Source organism: Drosophila willistoni, unplaced genomic scaffold, assembly GCF_018902025.1.
Source record: "Drosophila willistoni isolate 14030-0811.24 unplaced genomic scaffold, UCI_dwil_1.1 Seg143.1, whole genome shotgun sequence".
Taxonomy (NCBI): domain Eukaryota; kingdom Metazoa; phylum Arthropoda; class Insecta; order Diptera; family Drosophilidae; genus Drosophila; species Drosophila willistoni.
Window position 1 is genome coordinate 1,529,377 of NW_025814102.1, and position 25,794 is coordinate 1,555,170.

At 33.0% G+C, this 25,794-nt stretch overlaps 2 protein-coding genes across 2 annotated transcripts; one reads left to right on the top strand and one right to left on the bottom strand.

Moving 5' to 3' along the window:
• Positions 1–2,938: 2,938 nt before the first annotated feature.
• Positions 2,939–3,529, bottom strand: LOC6648481 (sarcocystatin-A). Its single transcript, XM_002070937.3, has 2 exons — positions 3,270–3,529; positions 2,939–3,215 (listed from the first exon to the last, which is right to left on the bottom strand). Exons 1-2 carry the CDS (start codon positions 3,446–3,448, stop codon positions 3,005–3,007), a joined length of 390 nt encoding a protein of 129 aa, XP_002070973.3. The 5' UTR covers positions 3,449–3,529; the 3' UTR covers positions 2,939–3,004.
• Positions 3,530–6,294: 2,765 nt separating this feature from the next.
• Positions 6,295–12,169, top strand: LOC6648482 (SET domain-containing protein SmydA-8). The gene is made up of 2 exons (XM_002070938.4): positions 6,295–7,177; positions 11,325–12,169. Exons 1-2 carry the CDS (start codon positions 6,326–6,328, stop codon positions 11,982–11,984), a joined length of 1,512 nt encoding a protein of 503 aa, XP_002070974.1. The 5' UTR covers positions 6,295–6,325; the 3' UTR covers positions 11,985–12,169.
• The last annotated feature ends 13,625 nt before the right edge of the window (positions 12,170–25,794 follow it).

Sequence of the window (25,794 nt, forward strand, 5' to 3'; positions counted from 1 at the left end):
ATTTGTCATTGCTTTGGGGCTTGGGTTTTCTTTTTTTATTGGTTGACGCTCATCCTCATGGTGGGATGACAATCGTCACGTGCATTATTTTGATAATTTTACCATCCTCACCCGAAAACCAAACAAATTGGCTCGAAAATTTGCCAAATTTCAACACAAAAATTTCAACGAATCCAACAAATACGAAGAAAAAAACTACTTTAATTTAATGATATAGAAAATAATGCCAAACAAATCAAGCAAAGAAAATGAAAAAGTTGACAAATATAAAATAATACTTACATATTGTACTTAGGCCAGAAGCCACCTTCTTCCTCATCATCTTATGCAAAAACTCAATATGTGCAAATTGCGATCAAAATTGTATGTAATAATGAACCGAATATATAGAATATTTTGGCTTAATTTTTTGTTTCATCTGAACTTTTTGGCGCTTTGACGCGTTTTTGTTGCGCACCGCTGGCAATGAAGAATTTGGCGCCATCGCCAGAGCATTGCCTCTGCCATGTCGTCGATGTTGTCGTCGTCGTCGTCGTCGTCGTAGTCCCAAAAAGAAAATGAATAAAAACGATGCAAAATAAGTGAAAATCCACCTGCAATTTAAAAAGATATATCATTTCTACATATAGAATATATATACATGGATGCTGGCTTGCTCCAGCTTGATGATTTCTCACCCACAAGCGAAAAGCCAAAAGAAAAAAAAATCACATCCTCATGATCAGATTTTTGATCGGCAGGCGGACAAATGTTTCCGCTTCGTTCAAGAGAAAGCACGCATACGCCATGTGGGCCTGCAGCAAATTGATGCAAGCTCAAAAACACAAACACACACACACAAATCAGAAGAAGAAGACTCATAGCGGAAGTTAATTTCACTTAACCGAAATATAAATACCCTAACATTCTGAAAAAGTTGATAAGGCTTGATTTATTTTTTAAACTCTCAACTATTTCATCATCAACTGAAATGGTTTATAGATATTTGTCTCCTTTTCCTAAAGCTAAAAAGGTAAAGTCTAGGAATATCATTCCATCTTCCATTCTTTATAGCATCAAATCATGTGTTTTAAAAGCTTTTATGAATTTAAAGACCATCTTTTATTCCATGGCATCCCAAATTCATTATAATTTATCCCTTGGAATTATGCAAATTTTTAGAGATTTATAGAAAATAACAAAGTTATGCTACAAAAAATCAAATATCGCATTTAACCTACTCAGGTCACTTGAGAAAAAAATTGTTTAAAAAGAAAACTATTTTCCCTGGTCCAATGACTTTAATGTTCTTAGCATAATTTTAAGGACGTAGACGAGGGCGTTTCTCCCCACTACTCCCCTTTTAGAGCGTTGTATTTTACACTTTTCTTGTGAATTTATTGTATTAAAGATCAAACTTGGTGAATTTGTTGTCGCCCCCTGATTCGCACCTTGACTACGCCCTTGGTTATACAGTAAGCACTCTCTACCTTCTTGCCCCTCCATTAAACACTAAAGTCAAGATTATGTTTAATTTGCCATAAGTTCTTATATTGATTTTATTGGATTTTAATTTGAAAACGCTTCTAAAAATACTTTAATCAAACTGTTTCCTCTCTATATAAAGTCTCCCAGGACTCCCCTCATTTACTTCTCACTATGTTCCTCATCCGTTCGATTGCAAGGGTATTTAAATTTCGTCATGGTCAAAGCTTGTTTCTTATTAAAAATCATTAAAGTTCGATAAACAACGAAAGATTAATAAGTAGTTAGTAGATGGTTACTAAATAGATACACGGTAGTTAGTAAGTATATAGTAAATAAATTTTAATTAGTATGAGGAATTAAAGAAATAAAAGTTTATGCCCAACTAGCTATTCTTAATCTTAGCATACTTTTAGGAACTAGCAAATCAATTTATTCGATCTGTTTTAGGTTTTCTGTATTTGCAATTTGTCTGTCCATAAAATTTTATAATTATTAAATTAATATTTAATACTAGAGTAAAGGGGAGGACTTGAGTGACTCATAGATATGACGTCATAAAGACGAAAAGACTATCTTGTTGGTTAGAGTCCTAGGTCTAGTCTCACCTCGTCTAGCCTCTTCTTATTGTTAGACCTTAATTTATTTTAATTCCTTTCATTCACATTCTCTATACTTACATATATATTCATTTCGTTTATTCATTATTCACAAAATCAAGCTAAGAATACTTATATGTATTTATTTATCACTGAAAATTTGTTGAAAAATATGAAATGCATGCCATGTTGTTGTTTGTTTTTGTGTTCATCGTGTATTTGTTTTTGTTTTTATTAATTTTCAGAGTCAATTAAAAATTGTTAATTTTACTTAGGTTAGATGAACAACGAAGAAACAAAACGAATGAACGAACGAACCATACAAAAACGAACAAACTAGCAAAAAAAAATCACAAAAATCCAACTACGAAATTTGCAATTAAAATTTTTGCGCCACTTTGTTACAGCGAAACGGAACGGTCGCAATATCATGCTATAGATATATATATGTACATATATATATATACATATATGTGTATATATATAGATGGCGGCAAATTTGGCGTTGAATGAATTGAGTGTGCCCCAACAGTCACAATCATCTCCATCTCAAACCTATTCCACTTCTGAATGCGTAAAGATTAAAGATTAGTCAGAGGTGCTAACAATTATGACTTAAAGCATGATTACGATAAGATAAGTTGTTATAAGCTACAGCTAAATCGTCATGAGTTTGAATTGTTATCTTAAATGCAAGTGCATGAGTACTTATTGTCTTTGGAAAGTTCTTCAAGTTCAGTTCATTCACGAAATGGAATGAGACAAACTTTCCGATAGCACAAGAATTTAATGGTCCCATTTGAAAAGAAATGTATTCAGTTTACTGATTTTCCATACTTTTTAAAGTTAGATTCATTTGAATTTTATGTCAATTAAAAATATACTTTTTTTTGTTTTTATTCACAGAATATGAAACAATTTCCTTTATTTGAAATTTCATTTTAGGCGTGGTGTGGACCATTGTGGGTCTTGGTCACTGTTGGTTGATTGGGGCAATCGATAGTCACTTCAATGCCATTTGTTAGCCAGGTACGTGACCAGATGCTAACCTTGCATTCTGTGGTATGATTATGGGAATCGATAAGCTCCACAGTATATTTGTCCAAAGAGCCAGCCACAACTTGACTGCTAGCCTCCAAAATGCGACCAATTCTATAAAAGTAAATGGTTTATAAAAGATACTAAAATTGATTTAATTCGACTTACTTATAATGGGGACCATCGCCAGCTGCCAATTTGCTTAACGAGAATTGTAACGTTTCTTCAGCCTGGTGAAATTCCTCAGGACTCAATTGCCTGGGAGCACCCACACCACCGAATCCTTGAGGCTGACCATTAACCAGCACTAGAGCCAGTGCCAAAAACATAACCTTGACAATGAACATTTTGTTTGTTTGTGTTTTGATTCTAAATTGTTTAGTCTCTGACAAGAACTGCTGTCGTATTTGAAAGTGAAACTCAATTTATACTTATGCCCCTTATCAGTTTGGACTTAAAAAGAGAAGCTCCAATCAATGCTTTTCTAACCTAGACCCCCTCCCGAAAATAATGAAGAGACCTAATTAACTCTCGGAATGCTCAATGCAAACTATATACCATAACAAATATATGTACATATATAGAGAAGTATATAAAGCGATAAGGTAAAAGCAGAGGAAAAATAATTATTATGAAACAATTGTCAAAATTTCACCTTCGAATTTTATATAGGTAGTCACATACAAGGAAATTGAATCTAAAATTCAAGTCATAGACCTCTTTTTGTACTAGAGCTAAATATATAAAACTTAATTTAAATTAAGAAAATTTAAATTTATTTATACTAGCATGATACACTTTAATTAGTCCTAAACAAAAAGCTCACACGAGCACTTTGGCGCCACCTACGTCTAATTTCTCCCCTTTTGAAGCTACTCATAACTATTTTTAGTTCGATTCTCTTGAAATTTGGTTAGCTCCTAGGAATTGATAGCAAATATGAATGTCCAAAATTTTGGAAGGATACCTCGAAAAACTCGAAAACGGAATAAACGTCGACCGTTTGTATACTGAAACAGACCAAAAAAGCTTCCTGCTGGCTGTTGTTAAATACATTTTGGCTACCTTAATATGCCATTCTACATATATTCTGAGTGCTAGATATAATATGAATGATACAAAATATTGCTCACACATATCTTTTCGTATATTTTATATAATATTTATACTTACCTAGTTAGTTTTCAGGGTACATTTAAAGTCGTCTTTAACTTTTTTCCTTTTTGTTTTAGTTTTTGTCAAAACTAATTTAGATTAAAATTTATATATTTACCTCTATACATTTATTTATTTATTTGTTTTGTTTGATTACTCGTTGAACTATATAATTTGTAATTTATTTATTTTGTTTATTTTGAAGGTCGTCGCTTAAGATCATTGTTTGGCATTTTGAAATGGGTCAGAGAGGTAATCACATCTCAAGAATGTCAATTGATTAAACCTGATCATTTGCCTCAATCCCGTGCAACCCATTCTCATTCCCATTTCCATTCTCATTCCTTTTGAGCTCATTTATCAGCGTAGAGTCAAAAGAAACGACGCATTCTTGGCGCAACTCCAGCGGTCTGTCAGGAATGCATAAAAGCCAAAAGAGAGAGATGAAAAAAAAACCCGTGCCATGTGTACATACATGTGTATACATACATGTACATGTACATCGAGATGAACATCCGTCAGTCATGGATGAATGGATGCCATCCATTTAGCCGTCCGTTAAACTCTGGCGAACGTGTCTCCCACGAAAAAAAAGGGGGGATTAGAATTCTATATGCCACCACCTACTCTGCCCCTAAAAATACACTTGCATCAATTTTACGTATACTCAGTATGAGGGGAGTGAAGGGAGTATCAATAGTACAAAAACTAGTTAAAATTACAAATTTCCTTTAAATTTAAACTACTTCTTGGCAGTCTGATAAATACTTAGCCTTAACAACCTGAAAGATTTATCCATCGATAGTAGAGAGAAAAGTGCTCTTTGATTATCATCAGATGACTCAACACTTGGAAAATAGTTTTGTATTCCAATTCAAATATTTTAAAGTCCTTTATCCTCCATTACTAAGACAAATAGTGAAAGCGATGAAAAACTCTATTTTCAGTTTTGATTTACAGTTCTAATATTATTCCAAGACAAGAAATTTGAGATTAGATTTCAGTATTGAAAACAACTTAATATGGATGCAAGTTAGTAGTATATACATATACAATATTTATTATGCAAGTGCCTCAAAAACCGAATTCTGATTCTAAAACTTATAAGTAGATCTGCCACTTGTGCAATGCTGAATTTTGCCAAAAAATCTGCCCTGGGGCCATTCTTTTTTGTCCAATTTTTTAGAGCTACTAAAACCGTGTGTCAAATTCAGGACTTTATAATAAACTATTCTTCACAAAAGTCCTTTCATTTTTCTATCAAATTTGTCTAAAAAATCTAGCGCCCTATTTCTATAATTATTCCCTAATAACTGCTTCCATCTTGGCGTATACCTAATCAAAGATGATTTCCTTTACTTTAGACTAAAATAGATTTTTGATTCACTTGAATAATGGGTAAATAAATAAATGCTTTTTACATTAGTTTTACTTATACTTAATACATAAATGACTAAAAAAATAATCATCCTATTTAATTAAGTAAAATATAAAAGTGATACAAGCAAACATACATAGCTCAAGAGGTGCAAGAGGTTTGTTGAATTAATTAATTAGTTAATTAATTTCATTTTAAAGGCAACTATTAATTATAATCTCTGCTGCTGTCGCTGTCGCTGCTGTTGCTGCTGCCATCTCTGTTTCTCTCAGTGTAGTTGTAATTGCATGGGCATTGCCCCCTACTGATTCGTCTCATCCTCTTTGCTTAGGCAGTTCGCACTTGTTTGACGATCACCCCTGGGGCTGGGCATCGTTGTGGTCTTCGTTTGCAATCGTCGACAGCGAATTTTCCGATTTTTCACACATAAAAATCATGTAAGGCTGGAAAAGGCGACAGTTTGCGAACGGCAGTCGCGAAAAACGCGTCGATATCAAAAAAAAAAAAATAATAAAATTAAAAGGGAAATTCAAAAAGTACAGAAGAACTAAAAAATCCCCGTGCAGTCAACGTGATAAACTATTCAGTTTATAACAAATTTTCATATATTATTTTGATACTTTTGTATACATATTTTTTTTGTTTTGGTTTTTTTGTGTACTTTTGTTTGATTTGATTTTCAATTGTAATCATGATTTGCCCGAAACGTACCTCGGAGCTGTTGGATATTCATTTGGCTCCGTTCAAGGATAAGGATCCAGCCTGGGAGATTGGCATCTCGAAAATAGCCGGCCGCGGTGTGGTGGCCACACGTCACTTGAAACGTGGCGAAATCATCTTCCGTGACAGTCCTCTACTTATCGGTCTGGCTGCCCACGAGGAGGATTCGTTGAATGCCTGCAGCGTTTGCATGATCCTGTTGCCCGATACACGTTTCATGTGCCGTCAGGGATGCGGTTTGCCCGTTTGCAGTCTATGCGCCAAGAAGAAGCAACATAAGACCGACTGCGATCTGTTCAGATCGTGGGGACCCAATGAGCCGGAGGTGGCCAATTCGGTGATCATTCGTTTGCTCTGTGTGGCACGGGCCATCAATTTGAATAAGGATCAACGGGATTTGATCTATTGCCTGCAGGCGAATCTCGATAATAACCATCGCACCGAAGTTCGGAATGCAGCCAAATGTTTTAAGAAATTCCCAACCGATAAGAAAGTCATCGAAATAATGAATCGCACGGTCGCTGTAATCAGAACAAATGGCTTTGATAAGACCACCGATCGTACCAATGATAATCAGGAATTTAATTATCGTGCTCTATATCCATTATTTGGGGTAATGAATCACGATTGCATTCCCAATTCATATTATACGTTCGAAGAGAAGACCAACAATATGATTGTACGTGCCGCTGTCGATATACCCGAAGGATTTGAGATAACAACAACGTATACGAAACTATTTACCGGAAATATAGCCAGACATTTGTTCTTAAAAATGAAGAAGAATTTCACTTGCAAGTGTCCACGTTGTTCCGATCCAACGGTAAGTAGACTCTTACCAAATTTAATCACAAGTTCAAAATCAAAGCAACAATTTAAATCACTTGAGATCGGAGATTCCTTTTGAAGGGGGGAGGGGGAGGTGTTGAACGATGAGGCAGCTGTATAAACTATTGCCACCAATTATATTCCCTCTTAAATACACATAGAAACATATGCTCCCTAAACTCTTCTCCTCCATACCCTTCCCTTCCCTTCCCTTCCCTTCTCTTCCCTCGCCATAGTCTTTGCATTTTGTTTCAAGTGGAAAAAGATGAAATAAATTTGCCACATTATGTGTTTCTACGATCCATCAGAAGACAATTAACAATGCTTCACATGGGCGTAATTTGAGGTGTGGCAAAAAAAAAATGTCTAAAATATTTCGAATATTTTTGAAAAGATTTATTTACCAACGTGTTGAAATTTTTTTTTTCGCATATAATTTAATTTTGTTGTTAAGTTTTTCTTGTGTGACTTTTGTTTAGGAAATTCTCATGATTTATTAGAAGTAAAAAACAATTTTATTATAAACTCCAATTTAATAGAAATTTCTTAATTTTTGTCAATTTCAATTTAATAAAATTTGTTGATTCTTTACAAATTATGTTTAAAGTTTTTTTTTGTTTTGTAAAATTTAGAATTTCTTTAGTTGTAAATATAATTTAGATCCAAATGAATTTATTGTGTACGCCTCACACTCCATTTTCCCCCTTGGACCACTCTAGATACCCTTGCCAACCCCCTTGTAACATCCCTTTTAGGTTACGCCCCTGCACTGCTACGCACTATTGAGATTCCTCGAAGTTTTTTTTTGATTTCACATTTTCAAATTTTCATTTTCATTTGGGCAAATTGGCAATGAGCAAAAAACCAAAAAAAAAAACAAAAAAAAAAACAGAGGAAAATCGTATATATATGAGCGAACTTTCATTAAGGATTTCCTGTGCGCATCAAAATTCATCCGAAAACAATTTCATGCAAATGTTTTTATTATTACAACAAAATGTTTTGCGGTCATAAATTTATTTATTTTGCCTACTCTCCCACTCTCTGTCTCTCTCTCTCACACTCTCTCTGTCTGTCGGCCAATTTCCAGGCGCAACAAGTGGCGGCTGCCTCGGTCAATAGCAACAGATATAACAACAACAACAATAATTAACAACAATAATAAGAATAACAAGCAAACAAAAACAACGAAATAATTTTTTTTTGTTGGTTGTTTATATTTTTAGCAGTCAGAAAACAATTCAATTAAATCACAAATAAATAGATGGATTCCAAAAAAGCTTTTAATTTGAATGTGAATTCACACATTTCTTTAGACATACATACATACATATGTATGTGTATACATATATATCGAAATATGTCGGTACATATAGATGTTTTCCGATATATAAGTATATATAGGTTTTTCAAGATGTCTCCTGGCAACATTTTTGTGTTTTTTCCTCTTGATTTTTTTTTGCACTCGAATTGATTTGATTTCTTGTCGCATCATTTTCTACACAAACACACAAACACACACACACACACATAGAAAACACATTTTTCTTGGCCATGGCCAGAGATTTTTTGATATTTATATACATTATTCTATATACATATGCATATACATAGATGTTTATTCAAGCATACCAATGAACGCACGGATATGAGCGCCTCGGATCGTAATTTCCCGGTTGACATTCGAATTTTCGTGTACAAAGTAGAGGCCAATCATAAAAACTATTTCAAACACTTAAAGCAAATGCAATATGCCGTAAACATTCTGAAGAGCGAGAGAGTGGAGGGGGGAAATGGAGAGGTGGGTGGGCGATTGAGGATTAGCATAATGTGCCAGCATTGAAGGGTGAGAAGGTGAAGTTCATTGAACCTCAATTAGGGACAAAGGCAATGAGCCACAAATTAATGAATCACAATTTAACATTTGTTTTTCTTTTCGTCGACTTCTCACTTTTTAAAAGAAAAAGAAAAGCCTTTGGTCGTTTATTGAATTACTTTAAGATCTCTTCCATGCCCGTGCGGTCATTTAACTAAAGTAATTAGGTATTATATTAAATTTATTTAGTTTGCTTTAAAAAACCTCAACTTTATAAGATCCATGTGTAGACAAATTGTATATCCTTATAGAGGGTATAATGGAATAAGGTCAGTGTTTAGTCTGTTCAGACTTCAGTCTTAGGTTTTTTATAGTCCTCTTGGGTATACCAATGAGGTTTGGTCCTTTTTGTATGTCATCTATATGTGTTGTTATGATACTATTTTTGTATGTATGGATTCAGCGCTTAAATAAATAATAATTATTAAAAAAACGTCTTAGGTTTTCAGTTATTGTTAGGAAACTTTTTAGTTAAGCTCGTCTTTTGTCACATTTTTCAGAATCTGAGCGATCAGATAACTATAACATATCGAAAAAAAAGAAGAGCTAGTGCCTTAATTATTTCTTTTTAGAGAATATAGAGAATATAGAGAATATAGATTATATGTAGAATATAGAGAATATAGAGAATATAGAGAATATAGAGAATATAGAGAATATATAGAATATAGAGAATATATAGAATATAGAGAATTTTGAGAATATAGGGAATATAGGGAATATAGAGAATATAGAGAATATAGAGAATATGGAGATGTAGAGATAAAGAGATATAGAGATATAGAGAAAAAGAGATATAGAGATTTAGAGATACAGAGATATAAAGATATAGAGATATTGAGCTATAGAGATATAGAGATATAGAGAAATAGAGATATAGAGATATAGCGATATAGAGATATAGAGATATAGTGATATAGAGATATTGAGATATAGAGATATAGAGATATAAGGCCTTTTTACCTTAAGGATAATAATAGGAATGAGAAAGTATTATTCCCAAAGAAAGAGATAGCCTTCGAGTTGAATTTATCCGTTTTTGTACTCCATAGGGAGGCAATAAAAGTAAGAAAGAGACAGCCTTGTTTGAATAAGGCAATAAAAGTGAGAGAAAGATAGCTTGCGAGTTTGTTTTTTTACTAAAGAGATAGCAAGCAATTTAAATAGTTTTTTTTGTGCCTCGAAAACTTCAACATAATCATAAGCAAGAAGCAGTGTGAAAGAGACAACTTTAATGGTTAAAGACCGTAAGGGTATATAGACTTTGTCATAGCTTTTTATTGAAATTTTGAATATTGAATTGAATTGAATATAAAATAAAATATATATTTGTCACTTTATAAATTATATGTACATATATATAAAAAACATGATAAATAATCAAATTGAAAAGACCGTAAGACATAAAAAACATTCAGTCTAAGACCCTAAGATTAATTCGCAATGACATTAAATCATATTGTAGTTCCTAAAAGTATGCTAAAAAAAAAACAAACAAATAAAAGAACCTTAACTCTAACAAGTTTATTTCTAGCTTTCTTCTGTTTTGTTTCTTCCCCCCCCCCCCCCCATTCCATTTGATCATTAGAATCTGTTTTTCCTGTTGATACACCTTTTTGCTGTTCTCTTGAAGTCATCGGTCATTAATTATATTGATATTTATGGCCAGCAAATTAGCCAAATGCCACCCTTGGCCGTATGGGGGTGGGGGGTTGCAGGAAGAATTTAGATAGACTTGCTGATCTCTTTTTAGCCACGTTACCTTACCTTAGCCGCCATATGTATATATATATACATTCACAATTCAATACGTATTTATTGATCGCACGAGCGCAAGTTAAAACGCGCCAACTCTTAATAAACGACATCTTTTTATGTGTCAATTTATTTATGATATTTATAGGATATAAATGAAATATTTTCTTCTTTTACCATCTGTATAATACATATATTTTATATATATATACTATACATATATTTGTGTATATATCGATCTGTTATTTAGTTTTTCATATGTTTTGTGTGTTTGCGTGTGTTTTTTTTTTTTTTTCTTTCATTTTTATTACCTTTTTCTTGACTATCTTTATGGCGATATTTTTAGCTGGATAAAGAATTTAAATGATTTCACTTCTTGCCAAAATTTTGAGGTTTTGTTTTGTTGTTAATCAGTAAATATATAGATAAATTTTTGCGATATGTCGTCTGAGTTAGAAATATTTTTGATGATGCATATTTGAATCGCTTTTACCTTTCTTTCTTTTTGCAGGAGAAAGGTGCCTATATTTCGGGTCTATATTGCCGTGACACAAGCTGCAATGGACTTGTTGTTCCAGAGATCACTGGTCTACCCCATCCAAATTGGAATTGTTTGGAGTGCAAGCAAAAGTCGACTCATGCCCAGATGATGAAATCTCAAGATTTTGCCAGCGGTGCCATCAATGCCAAAAACAATTCGAATTCGTTGCGCACATTGATACAATATTTGAATGAGAAGAGTGATCAGTTTATACCCGATAGTAATCATGTGATTATTGATGCCAAATTGTCGGTACTCCAGCGTTTGAATCAGTCACGTGAGGATTGCAGCGAAGAATTGGCAGCCAATACACGATTACGTTATAGCAGGGATATAATGCAAGTTATGGATAAACTGGGCATGGGTGATTCATTGGTCCGCACCCAATTGCAGGAGCAGGTACGCAAAGAGGAGGAACGTCGAGCCATTAAGCAGGCCGCCGAAGCGGAGAAACAACGCAAATTGGCCGAATTGCAAGAGAAGGCCGCCGAGGCCGACAAATTGTTGGCCGCCCTGGCAGCAAATGGTGATGAGACGGCAGCGGCCATCATTGCGGCCGAAACGGCGCCATCTTGTGCCCCAACTGGAGCTACGGCTCCAACTCCGGCTCCAGCTGCTGAGCTGGCCTAACTCCATCGGTTAATCTATGTTGGTGGCCAGAAGTCTCATCCCCATCCCCATCCCAAGACCCAATCCCCATCTTATTTCTTCACCCATGAAATTCTTGTTTCTTTGGCTCTCTGTGTACTAAACATAATTGTATCTGTATTTATTTATTTATAATAAATTAAAAACAAACAAACAAAAAAAGAAAAAACAACAAAATCAACAAACGTGATGACTTGTTTCTTTTTGCAAACACAAAAACAAAATAAATTAAACAAAAATCAACAGCAGAAAAATTGCTCAAGAACTTAGCGGACTTAGCGCCAATTCGTCAAAACGTTTTATAATCCCCCCGCCAATGTCAGGCATTCTAGTATATATTTCTTATTTTTGAAAAATATCCAAAAAACACAACACAAAAAAAAAAATATGCAAGAGATATGAAATTTAGCAAAATTTTAAACAAAAGTTTTTCGAGTATTACTCATTGAATTGTATGGCCTTTTTTTTTTGTTTTCTTCTAACCACTTAATTTTTGGTTTCATTTTTGGCTAGAATACATTGGCATAAACATAAATTAAACATTTTTAGCAGTTACATTAAAATCAGAACATTATTTGAACGAATAGGACTTGCAGCTGTATCGGGCCTTCAGCGTCGAATCACCATTCCGGCTCCGATCTGAACTGCAGATCAAGAGGGTGGCAGCTTTTTAAAAGCCTGGTTGTCAAGCAGGTTAAGGGCCAGTGTGTTTTTGAGGGTTTCCAGCCTGGAGCAGTATCGAGTGCTATATTTTCGGATCTCGCTCTTGATCAACGGAATGTTGAGGTCTCTGTGAATCACGGAATTTCGCACAAACGATGGCGCTTCGACAAATCTGCGGATTAGCTTGTTCTGAAATCGTTGCAGGATTTCAACGTTTGAGTCGGACGCCGTGCCCCAAAGCTGAATACCATAGGTCCATATGGGGATTAGTATGACCTTGTAGAGTGTAGTAACTTATTGTATATACTGAGTTGGGATCTCTTGCCGAACAAGCCACTGCATGTTGGACAGCTTCAGGCTTAAAAGAGTTCTTTTGGCCTTGAGATGGGCTTTCCAATTCAAACGCCTGTCGAGGATGAGGCCTAGGTATTTAACACAATCCACGCTAGGAAGACGCGTGCCATGAAGGCTGACTAGGGGGTCCAATTGAGTCTTCGAGTGGCGAATGTTATGTGCTGTGACTTGTCCGCATTCACACAGATGTTCCATCTGAGCAACCATGGTTCCAGAAGGTTGAATTGTTCCTGGATGAGACTCGAGGCCGCCGATGGTGCGCAGTATCGTCTGCATATGTGGCAACTAGAAGCTGATCGTCTTGTACCACTGGCACATCTGCGGTGTACAAGGTGTACAGGATGGGACCCACCACACTGCCCTGTGGAACGCCCGCATTGATGCACCTAATTCCGGACATGGAGCTCTTATACCTGACGTAGAAGCGTCTGTCTTCGAGGTAGGACTTCAGAAGCATGAAGTGAGGAGCAGGTAGCAACACCTTAAGCTTGTGCAGAAGCCCGTCGTGCCAATGTATTCAATGTAACTCTTGAAAAACAATTTAACATTGCTGTACCCTGTCATGTTATATTCACCATTCCTCAGATTTGCTTATTGTCCCCTTAGGATAGATCGCAAATAAATAAACAATATGTATTTAAAAAAAATTTTTTTTAAATGTTGGCTAGAAGTCCCAATCCAAATTATTTTACATAAAAAATTAAAAAAATATAATTTAAAATGAACCGTATGACGTTTAAGTCTAGCACAGCTAATAGTAATTTTATTCAAATCGCTTGACTAAATCACATAGTAAATATCACTTCAGAGTATAGTTTCAAATCAATTTAAGATATGATTAGAATGTGTAAGTTGTGAGTTTGACATCTTTCCAAATGACCGTACTTAAGGTATTTTAGATCGAAGAACTATATAAACAGATATCTGTCGAACTTGAAAATAGTCGCCATAAAAATTTGGACTTTAAGTAAATTTCATTCATTTGAGTTTTTGGATTTTTGCTTATAAGAAAATAAATATTTTCCAATGCATAATTTTATTATTTTAGAAGAAGTTAACTTTGTCTGTTCCGATGTTTATACGCGAGTCACTTTTAAAATATTTAATTCCTTTGATAAATGTTTTGTTTTCCAAATATTTTAAAGATTTTTTTTATTTAAGAAAATTCTTACAAAGTCTACGTTAAGAACATTGTTTCACAATTCTATAGAGATAATTTTCAATTAAGTAGGCCTTTTCCATCGCTAGTTTTTAAGGCAGATATATGTAAATATGGTATAGTAGTCTGATCCCAAATATTGTTAAACTTAATCTTAATTGGGCAATAAAGAGCTTAAATACCAAGTTTCATTTCAATAGATTTTAAATTAAAGGACTTAAGTCAACCATAAGAACATGACTATATTGACTTTGTTTGTTTTTCAGTGGCTTTAAAACTTTCGCCTTGTCCGTTAATGAAAAAAGAATAAAACTGTCTGTCTATCTGTCTGTACGTCATCAGTTTAAAGTTTAAACTAATGTGTTGAGCTTCTATGTACTGCAATTCAGTAACTCCAAAAAATTATAAAACTTAATAATTTCAAAGTTATTTTATTCTATGATCAATATTAAACTACCATACAAATGATGGAATATATAGTTTTAGATCAATAACTCGGTTACATTTAAAGCAATTGCTACAAAAATTTAATACTCTTAATATTGAATGCGCCAAATTTCAGTGGTGACAAAATCATATATGTAGTTACCATGGAAACAGGCGATTAAATTGGCAACTAAAACTCTTTGGTTTCATATACGATTTGAACCTAACCCTCTGAGCCTTGTTAGTTTTTAAGCACATGTGTTTAATCAAAGAGGTTAGTATTTCTTGAATTTATTTAATGTTTACTTATTTATATGTAAATAGGCACTAGCACATAAACCAGAGACTAAAAGTTGTCGCAACCAACACATAAATTGGGTGGACTTCGAAGGGAGATTACAAAGGTAGAGATGGGGGCCAAAGACACAGCGATGCACACCCGATGTAGCTACAATTGGCATCTGGTCTTACTAAGAATAATGCATTTCTTTTATAGTAATAATAGAGAGCTCACCAGTGCATAGTTCGACATAGTGTTAGGTCAGCAAAATACTTCTTGATTGATAATAGCTACCCATAGCAGCTGCTATTAACTAGGTCTTTATTGTTACCTGCTGACCATATCAGATCCACTTATGACTACTTTGGATGAGCCATCGATATCTATAATCGGGTTACATACTTATCTTGACATATGTACAAGGTGGCGCAAAAGAAGTCATCCGGGCCAAAAGAAGTCATCCGATGTTGTACTGTAAAAATACTTTGATTCTGTTTGCAAATTGAGAATTTTATTGGTCCAATAAACATAATGTAAAAACAGAATCAAAGTTTTTTTATTTAGAAAAAAATGAGAGCCAAACAACATCGGATGACTTCTTTTGCGCCACCTTGTACATTTCCATTTGTTCCATATCATGATTGTTTTATTGTTATCTTATTTTATGTAATCTAAACAACAACAACATGTATAAAAAGTATAAAAAACAAAAGTCTTTTAAAAATATTAGAAATTTAATGAAGTTAAGAATGAACAAATATAACTTTTTAACTTAAATAAATTTCCCAAGTGATTATGACTCAACTAAAAGTTGCTAAATGCCTTGAGCTACTTTTGAGGGCTAACTACTAGTTACATATGTACACATATCATCATAATCAATTACATAATTGACAAAGCTATATAGATATTCCCGATTTAAAACTCTGACAAAAAAGGATGATATCGTATGACTTTATTATATAGCTGCATGATATGGGCGCTGCATTCTGTCGTCCTCAGTCTTAGTGATCAATTTTACAAAAGACCTTTGGATCCATGAGTGATGTTGGATAAAAATTTTTAAAGGTATAAAAATTTTTGCATTGGCCACTTTGTTCTTTATAAAGAGTCCTCAGAGACACGCTTTTGAACTAAACTATTAATAAAATAGTTTAAATGATTCAAAACTAAAATTTCCTTCAACTGCATATACACTGCGCGTCATCAGGTTAGCGCCCCCCTTACACTTACCATAAATGTTAAATATTTTCCAAACCGTTTGGAATAATTGACTCAAAATTTGTTCTCTTCAAAATAAGAAAAACATTGTAAGTCATGAGATTAATTTATTATAATTTTTCTTGAAAGAAGTATGAAAAAAGAGTATTGAAAATTTGTTCATCAGGCTAGCGCCATCAGAGATAGGTCAAAAAATATAAATCTTAGTGATATGTAGGATTTTTTTTTTTTGTTTATAACTAAAATACTTGATATTTTTACCAAATTAATAATGGGTGGTCCCGCCTTTGTTTGTTATAACTTCGGAAATTCGATTAGGCATCGAATCATATAATTTAGCAATGTAATATAATGATATTAACGACCAAGCGACCTTTTATAAGGTCCGATTTTGAATTATATTGCTTTTCGGACTCCGTACACCTTCCTAGCTAACCATCCCCTAACATTCTTTATAATATTTAGATCCAGCTTACGTCCATCCAAGCACTTCTACATTTTCGCTCCACAATTTGACGGTCCTGGCGGTGTGTATTGGGGCATTGTCGTGCTGGAAATACCACTGCAAATTCCCAAATTCGCCGAGCCATCCATCACACCTCCGATTCGACTGTGCAAACGGTCCAAATAATGCTCCTCTTTACGGAGATCGTGAAGGTAATAATTATACCCAAAATTCAAAATTCTCGTCTGAAAAAACGCTTACTTCCATTGCGTAGTCCAATCCATGTGGGCTCGGGCAAAATTAAGGCCAGCTTCTTTCCCCAGATTATTAAGTGATGGTTTCTTTTTTAGTTTCCGTCGCTGCAAGTGTTCAGCTTCCCGAATAACTCTTAGCACACTGGATACACTCGCTTTTACATTAGTTTTTTCCTTTATTTCAGCAGCCGACTCATGTGAATTTGATGCTCCCCGTAGTATTCTCCGTTTATCTGTTTGGGAAACTACTCGATTGCTTCCCCCTTTATAGTTCGTTCCATATTTCTGTGTGGGTACAAAAGGTCCAGAAGTAATTCCAGTTTGGCAAAGGAATCAAAGGATTACCTTTATGAATTTTAGATGCAATTTTCTTGATTTTTTTGTGAATGATTTGTGGTAATAACTTTCCCATAGATTGGCATTACTCATTCGCAAATTTTCATTCAATTGAATTTTTGTTTCATGTTTTTTGTTTTTTCGGTTTTTTTTTTTTTTTTGTTTTCTTTTTGGGCGGACGTTAAAGTTGGCGGCCGCATCTATTTTTGGCAATAGAAGCGAAGCGAAGCGAGGCAACGGCAACGGCAACGGCAACGGGCCTGGGGCAAGTCACACGGTCTGCCTCTGCGGCACTTTTACGATTCTACTATTCACAAACATATATTCAATATATACACATATCATCATAATAATATTTTCGTATATATACAATGTAAATCCGTGTGCATTTGGCAGGTATTAGTTGTACATACATAAATACATTTTCGCACATATAGATATACCACATACATATATATATGTATATGTATGCATGTACATGTATTTGTAATAAAAAAATATTTGCTTACCTCGTATTTAATATTTTATTTCGTTTTTGTACCAGAAAATTGACCATTAAATACAAAATTGAACACATTAAAATGGTTCATGCTTGTAATTAAAAAAGAAAACACAAATAAAAACAAATTTTAAGTTATCCAAAACAAAAACAAAAAAACGCGTGGCAAAATGAAGGCGGAATGTCCAATATTTAATGAAACATAAAAACTTTCAGAGATTTTCAATACAAAAACACAGTTTATCTAATTCGAATTGAGTTAGTTAATTAGAAAAATAGATCAACTTGGAATTAGAGGCATTATATTATAATTATACATTATAAATGACAGGCCTGGACGATAGTTTCTAAAGCCTTCTCCGACCTATAAATGCATTTTGATAATGACAAAAACTTGCATAAATAAAGCATCAATTGATATCAAAGTATTTTAATATATCTATGTAGTATAAGTAAATCTTAGACCGAAACACTTGTCCTGCGACTTTTTTTATATACATAAATAATCTTAATTATAAAGAATCGTTCGTAACCACACACTAAAAAGCATTTTTGCCGTATTAAGTGTATATTTGTGAAAAAACCCACTTCTCCATCCTAAATACACTACTAATTCAACAGACATCATGCTGGTATCAAGAGATAAACAGACATTACAAATACAATGTTGATGACTATCTTAAAAAACTAGAAATTTGCCAAATAGCTAGAAAAACCCAAATAAAACTTATAAGGCTACGACTAGGACATACGAGACTAACACACGAACACCGATTCCTTCAAAATAATCCCAACCACTGTAAATTCGGCAACACAAACTCTATTATGAATATAGAACATACCATGAACACATGCACGGTGTTTCAAAGCTTTCGAAACCATATCCCAAACCAAAACCTTATCCCACTCCTATCCAACCCAACCCCTGAAAATCTAAGAGAAATTATAAAATACCTCAATCTAACCAATATTATGAACCTCTTATAAGATAAGCTAACATACAAAATAATATAATCTAGACTAAGAAATAACTATATGAATTATATTAAAAGAATGAATATCTAAACATGAACCAGCCGAAGGCCTTAGCAGCTATGGCTGTCCCCCCTGTAGCTATAGATTTATCTATTAGCTAACATTGTTCAAATAAATAAAATAAATATTTGTGATTAGCATCAACTGATATAACTAAAATCATATCCATTCGCTTAAGCCATGGAAATGTATAAGATATTTAGGTGATTCCAGTTCCTCAATATTTTTCTCCACCTGTATTTTGAACAATTTTCAAATGACTTTGCAATGTTATATCTTAATTTGAAATCAATTTACCATATTGTTGTATGGTATGAAGCACTTAAAAAGTAAAACATTATAAAATTTTATAACATAATCAGAGTTTTTGCCAAAAATTGGCCAAAGTATTCGATTTATACCATTTAATCTTAATTTTGAATTTTCATTGCAATAAGAAAATTATGAAATACATTTTTTGCGAGAGAATTGAAGATTCCCAAAGTTGTAGGTTTTTGTAGTATTTTTCAAAACAATTCTTGGTTATCAAAACTGGGTTTTAGCCGGCTTCAGGTCAATAAATCTCACTAATTTATAAGATTTAAAATCATAGGCAGCACAAAAATTGTTTGTCCATATTTAGACAAACAATTCTTGGTTATATTTGGACCAATTTCTAAACGATTTTCAAACGTTATATCTCAGTTTGATCGCTGTTTGGTAGATATTTTGGAAACGAATAGGTGAAAAGAATAATTTGGATATACCCCTACCCTTTGATAAGACTTGGCGAGATTTTGTTGATGGGTTCCCTAACTGAGATGTAGACGACAAATCAAGATCAAATTAAAATTATTCATATAAACTTAAAGTAAAAACAGATAAAACGAACACTTTTTGTTCTTTTCTGTGATTAATTTTTAGGTAAGTTTTAAGTTGAGAGACTTTCAAGTGTGAGACCCTTCAACCCTTCGAAGCTCACCTAATTAATGAACGTGAATAAAATCAAAAATTTAGATTGATTTTTCAACGATTTTTTGCAGTTTTAAAGGTTTCAATGCAAATCAAAAGAATACTTTCTCATAATAATAATTCTCAGAATAATTGACAGAATTTATTCTATGAATTTTTATTTAGAGCGTTTTTAAAATCATTTTTAAAATAATCATTTTTATGTTGTTTAAACTGATTTCAATCGTTAAGTCTTTGAATCGGAAATACTTTTGAGGACATTTCTTGAAACTGAATCAATTTTAAATCTGTTATATAAGCACTTTTAATAGTCCTGGAATGAACAGAGCAAAGGGAAAGTAGAAAACTATTTTTTTTTTTGCACAGAAACTGCATTTTAAGTAAATAATTTAAACTCTGTTTCAAACTCTTTTTATTGCGAAATTATTATTGCAAATTACTTATTTAAAAGAATTTTGTGTTTTCCTTTGATAATTTTTTTTTGCGTAATTTTTGGATAGGGAAATTCATTCCAATCTATTAATGAATATTGTATAATTTTTTGCCATTTCGAAAGGGGGAAAAAATGTCATAATTTGTTCACAGAGATTCTACATAGATACAGATGAGTTGCCTATGAATTGAGATGAGTTGCGATGTGTTTATAATGGATTTTCAAAGTGTTGAAAAATGTATAACATCGAATCGTATCGCATCATATCGCCATATCTACATACATACATACATACATACATACATACATACATATAGTTGACGAAAATCTCTTTGTACATAAAGAACATTAATAACAATAAAAGCGCAACCAGCCAAACAAATTCGAAGACTGAGAAATCATAAATAAAACTATAATAAAAATTTCAATAAATTATGTTGCATATATTGAATCAATGTGTGTGATAGACGGACAGAGAGAGAGAGAGAGAGGTAGAAACAGAGCATCACGATGACTGCATAGACATACTCACTCACCTATGGCTATAATAAAATTATAATATGTATATAGAATTTTATATCGTTAGTATATATGGAAAATGGCAAAATAAGTTGATACCAAACTGATCCCCGTTTCTAAATACAAACATACATACAACCATACCAACAGACATATCCTACATATATCTGCCAAATTTTTGAGGCAAGTGTGTCGATGGTGCCGCCGCCCACTCCGAAACAAAAACTGAAATCGCAAAGCTTGTCGCATGTGTCGCCTAATCACAAATTGCTTTTAGTCTCAGGGCAAATGCTCAATGGGAATATTGCTAGAAATGAGAAATCCGAAGGCGAAGAAGGAAAGAGGTGAAGCTAAACTGGCCTGTCGTCTGTGCCAGTGGAGAAGTGGAGCAGGTGGTACCAACACATATATATATATATATATATATATATATAAGTACTTGTACATGGCCTGCACCCAGTGGCTGTTTGATTAATTGCACGCATTTTCTTTGCATATTTCATAAATTTATACTTGGTCTTTTCTATATTTTCTTTATATGATTTAGAGCGCATACCCTATAGTTATTAGATTCCTAGAAAGTATTTAGATTAGGTGAACTTTAGCTACCTATATTAGCTAGTATAACAAGAAATGAATAATGAATAATCAAGAGAAAGTTTCTAGTAAAAGGGAAATATACTTACAAATATTTTTTCCCAAGAGAACATTTAAGATGCCATTTCCTTTCGATATCGATATCTTAAGTGCGGGTTCTTTGGACAACTCAGTATTTTGGTCAAAAGGTCTCTCTCGCTCTTTCCTACATCATTTAGCTTGTCTTAGATGAGACTGACTGGCATAAACAGAAGAAACATTAAGAAATTTAGTCTCGTGTAGTCCAATTGATGCACCAATATTCACTCTAAGATATTTCAGGTGTAAAAGTATTTGGAAATCAAAACAATTTGAAATAACCCACAGATCCGCCTAATAGACGTAATAGAAACAGTAAATAACTATTTGAAAGCTTTTTAATCGGAAACTGGGAAATAATAATCAACAAAAAAATTTTTATCAAATTATCAAGAAGGGATCGAAAAAATATTTTCGGGGCTTAGAAAATTTTTGAGGGATACAATTTAAGGAAAAGTAAAAAATGTTTAGAAATGTCAAAATGTTCGTGTTTTTCGTTTTCCATTTTTTGTGTTTTCAATGTTCACCTTCGACGTTTCACCTGAAAACGTTTTCATATCATTTTTATCATTAACTACATAAAACCTCACAACTTATTCTAAATGTAGTTAGTTTAGCTGTAACACACTGCGCATACGTTATATACGTAAAAGGGTGACCAAGCCTGCGATAATTACCTAAAGAAGCCAGTTTACAGATGTTTTGGAAGGAAGAAAGAGTAGAAAATCTTTAAATACTCTCAAGGATGATTAGAAAAATTACTGGCCTTGGGCATAAAACGATTCCACTATGATCCTTGAAAAAACTTGGCCCAAATCAAATCCAAATTGCAGTCGTTGGCTACTTGTGTGAAAATGTAATCCTGAACAAAGTTATATGTATGTATCCTGAGTTCAATCATCAAAAATCAAGAGATTGTAAAGAGATAATCCTGAGATAATCCTTCTCATTGTTTAGAAAAAGTTCACCTCGAAGAAGACGGAGCATTTAGATGCTCTATCTACTTAATTAAAGGGTGTTTAAATGTGTATTTAATTTCTTTTTTACTTTTTAGTATTTGTAGTTGTGTTTTTGTTTTTTTTTTTTTAAGTTGTAACACTTTCAGCTGTCGCAGTTAATTATGTTGACGGAGACAAGGTAATGTCATGTTCGAGTCATGATCTTTTCATCTGTTTAAGTGATAATCGCTTAATTATTGAGACACAATGCCACTTTAGGTATGTCCCTCTGTCGCCCATTCGCCCATTAATGGGCTATGAAAATGGACGTGTCTATGTTAATTCATTGCCCATTCAATTTAAATTGTAAATGAAATTTGTTTTGAAATTACAATTTGTGTGTGTGTGTGTGTGAAAAATTGGCGTTCGGTTCGTTTTCATTTTCGTTGTAATTTATATGTATTTGTATATTTACATATGGATATGGGGAATAGATAATAATAAAATGATCTGATTTACTTCTCACGGTCGGGCGCCATCAAACGTCAAGACATCAAAATCCCGTTTGTTCAGATGGATAATTTATGCATTTTTAATGTACAAGTGTCCATAAATTTTAACCGAATTCTCCTCGGCCAAAGATCAGAGCATCTGGCATACAATATACATATATGCATGCGCATCTTTAGTCGATGATAAAACCGATGCACAAACCCATATTATACAAATTATATACATACATATATGTATGTATATAATGTATGAGACATTTGGCAACAATTACATCCACTTTCAATTAATGTTAATTTTGGTTTTTGTATTTTTGTGTTGTGTCTTTAATGGCCAAAATGTCATCAAAAGTGCAAATCAAATATATGTATAGAAAATAAGAAATGCATGAATTTTATTTTTGCCAAACATTTTCAATGAAATATATTTGCATACTTTTAGGGTTCAAATGAAATTTGTTTTTGCCTTTAAATAAAATTGTCGTTAATTCGTTGGATTTGAATTCTAATATTTGTTTTCTTAGTTGAGTTTTATCATAGACATTTTAATAGAATTTTCATTAAATGATTAACGATTTCATAAGATTTTATTTTATTATTTTATCAACCATTATCATTAAAGAGCCGAACTTACACTTAAACTAGAAATATCATGGCATTTGCTTTCGATTTTAATTAAATTTGGCAAACTTAAAGTTAGTTCTGTCTATTCGTTTAAAATCTAACTTGATGAAAATCCCATTTTAAACCAAAATTAATTAGTTGTTTTTTTTAATTAGCTATATATAATATAGTTGCCCGATCTTTATGAAATGAAATACACTCATTATTATTATACACTTACATATGTGCATATTATTAGAAAATATTTAATTATATGAGAATCGCTTGAAAATCCAAAAAATTATTGCAATAAAACTGTATTCCGAATTGATTTTTCAAATGGAAACTATGTACATCCCACTTGGATTTTCAATATTTTCAACAGAAATCACCCTGATAAGTCTCTTTTGAGTTCTCTTGTTGGTTAAATAATGTTTATTTTCATACTTGATTAAAGGAAGACACTCAAATGAATCTTCCATTTGCTCAAAGTCTGATAAAGCATATTATACAAAAACAAAAAAGGGCTATCGCCATATATGATATAAAATATGGTTCTATAAAGAGTCGAAACTGATTTAAAAGAAGTAAGTAAGTCGTCTCACCGACTTTGGTATGCCATACACCAGTAAAGCAAATATTTCAAATTTATTAAACAAATGCATTTTCACATGCTTTTTACAAGCATATCTTAGTATCTCGCTCACTCAATCATACGAGCACCCTAGCGCCCCCACCACCCAACGGCCAACTCCGGCCTTTTGGAAAAACGTTTATATGAATAACTCGACTATTTTTTGTCCGATTTCGATCAAGTTTAGTATTTTGCTGGATATATAGTATCAAATATAGATAGTAGTATTAAATTAGATTGCATAAATTAGATTGCATAAGGTAGAAAAATACGGGAGATAATCGAGTTTTTTCAAATCACGGGGACGAAAAGGGGCGTGTTAAAATCTTTACATAAACAAAATGTGCGCATTTACTAATCAAATATACATACATACTAAATATGGTGTCTATAGCTGGAATAGTATTTGAGATAAGCGCTTTTTTCAAATTGCGGGGGCGAAAAGGGGCGTGGCAAAAATTTGAAATAAACTTGATCACTCTACATACTACACGAGTCTAGATACCAAATTTGGTGGCTCTAGCTCTTACAGTCTCCGAGATCTAGGTGTTCATACGGACAGACGGACGGACGGCTAGATCGACTCGGTTGTTGATCCTGATCAAGAATATATATACTTTATGGGGTCGGAGAAGCTTTCTTCTGCCTGTTAATAAAAGGATACCATTTTCTCCCGACAATGGAGCTATTTATGACCAGATCATAAAGAATGAAAAAGAAGATGATTGCAAAAAGATGCGTATTTAATCTGAAATTTTATAAAATGCTGGTTGAATATTAATTCAGATTTCACATTTGGTAATGTTTCGCAATGTTTTATAAGAACGTCTTAATAAATAATAATTTATTGTAGTTAATGATTAACTAAAATAAATTTTTAACCGATGGGGAGATATATAATTTACAATTGATCAAGAATATGTATATGTATGTATCTATTTGTTTCTATTATTACTGATGCTTTCTTGACAGACCTTCGTTTAATATATTGTATATGGTTTTATAACAACTTTGTCACACAGTGAAATCGATCAATATAAATTCCTGTTCAATGTTTATTAGGAAATAGTTAAAAACATTTAAAATCAAGAAACGATTGTAACAGTTGCTTTAACGGCAAAATGATTTTGATATCACTTTTGCACTTTTTGTAGTTGAATTTCTTGTAAAATTGTAAAATGCACTACGCACTTATAACACGTTTCTTTTTAACTTATTTTTTTCCTTTTGCTAAAACCAGTCATACCCATATTCATTAGGGTAACTCAATGTGATTGCAATTGTGGAAATAGTTACACAATTGAAACAGATGTTGAAAAATGAAAGCAGTTATTACCTAACAGGTTGACTTAGATTTTAGTGAAAAACAATCAGTAATCAAGTGTTAAAGAAAACACTTTTTATGGCATATGATTTTGGATCTAGTGCTATGAAATGGAGTATACTTTAGGGGACAAAGTATGCAATGAATTGCTCCAGACTTCCCTTTTTAAAGCATAGAAAGTATTAGGGGAGAGGGCCCAGTTGTGACTCAGGCCCAGTTATGACATTCTCAAATATTTTTGAAATGCGGTATTGAATTACAGTTTGAGCCCTGTAAATCATGTTTGTCAGACGTTCTGCAGTTTTTGGACAGACCCCAACGTTAATAATCGTATTGTATATACGCGTACCAAACATCGTTTTGAAAATCGTGCGAAAAAGTTTTTTTCCATTTTTTTCAAAGTACCAAAATTTTGTGAAATCAACAGTGAAAAGATGAGTGCAATGCATCAAAGTATTGTATTTGCCGTATATTTTGTGATTCTATAAAAATTTATGTGATTATGTAGTGTATATAAAAAATATAGATATAAAC

Bases quoted from the DNA above. Each gene is read 5' to 3' on its own strand.
- LOC6648481 (XM_002070937.3), bottom strand. From the start codon at position 3,448: ATGTTCATTGTCAAGGTTATGTTTTTGGCACTGGCTCTAGTGCTGGTT. The intron at 3,216-3,269 runs GTAAGTCGAATT...TTACTTTTATAG, and splicing joins GGCGATGGTCCCCATTATAA to AATTGGTCGCATTTTGGAGG.
- LOC6648482 (XM_002070938.4), top strand. From the start codon at position 6,326: ATGATTTGCCCGAAACGTACCTCGGAGCTGTTGGATATTCATTTGGCT. The intron at 7,178-11,324 runs GTAAGTAGACTC...TTCTTTTTGCAG, and splicing joins CACGTTGTTCCGATCCAACG to GAGAAAGGTGCCTATATTTC.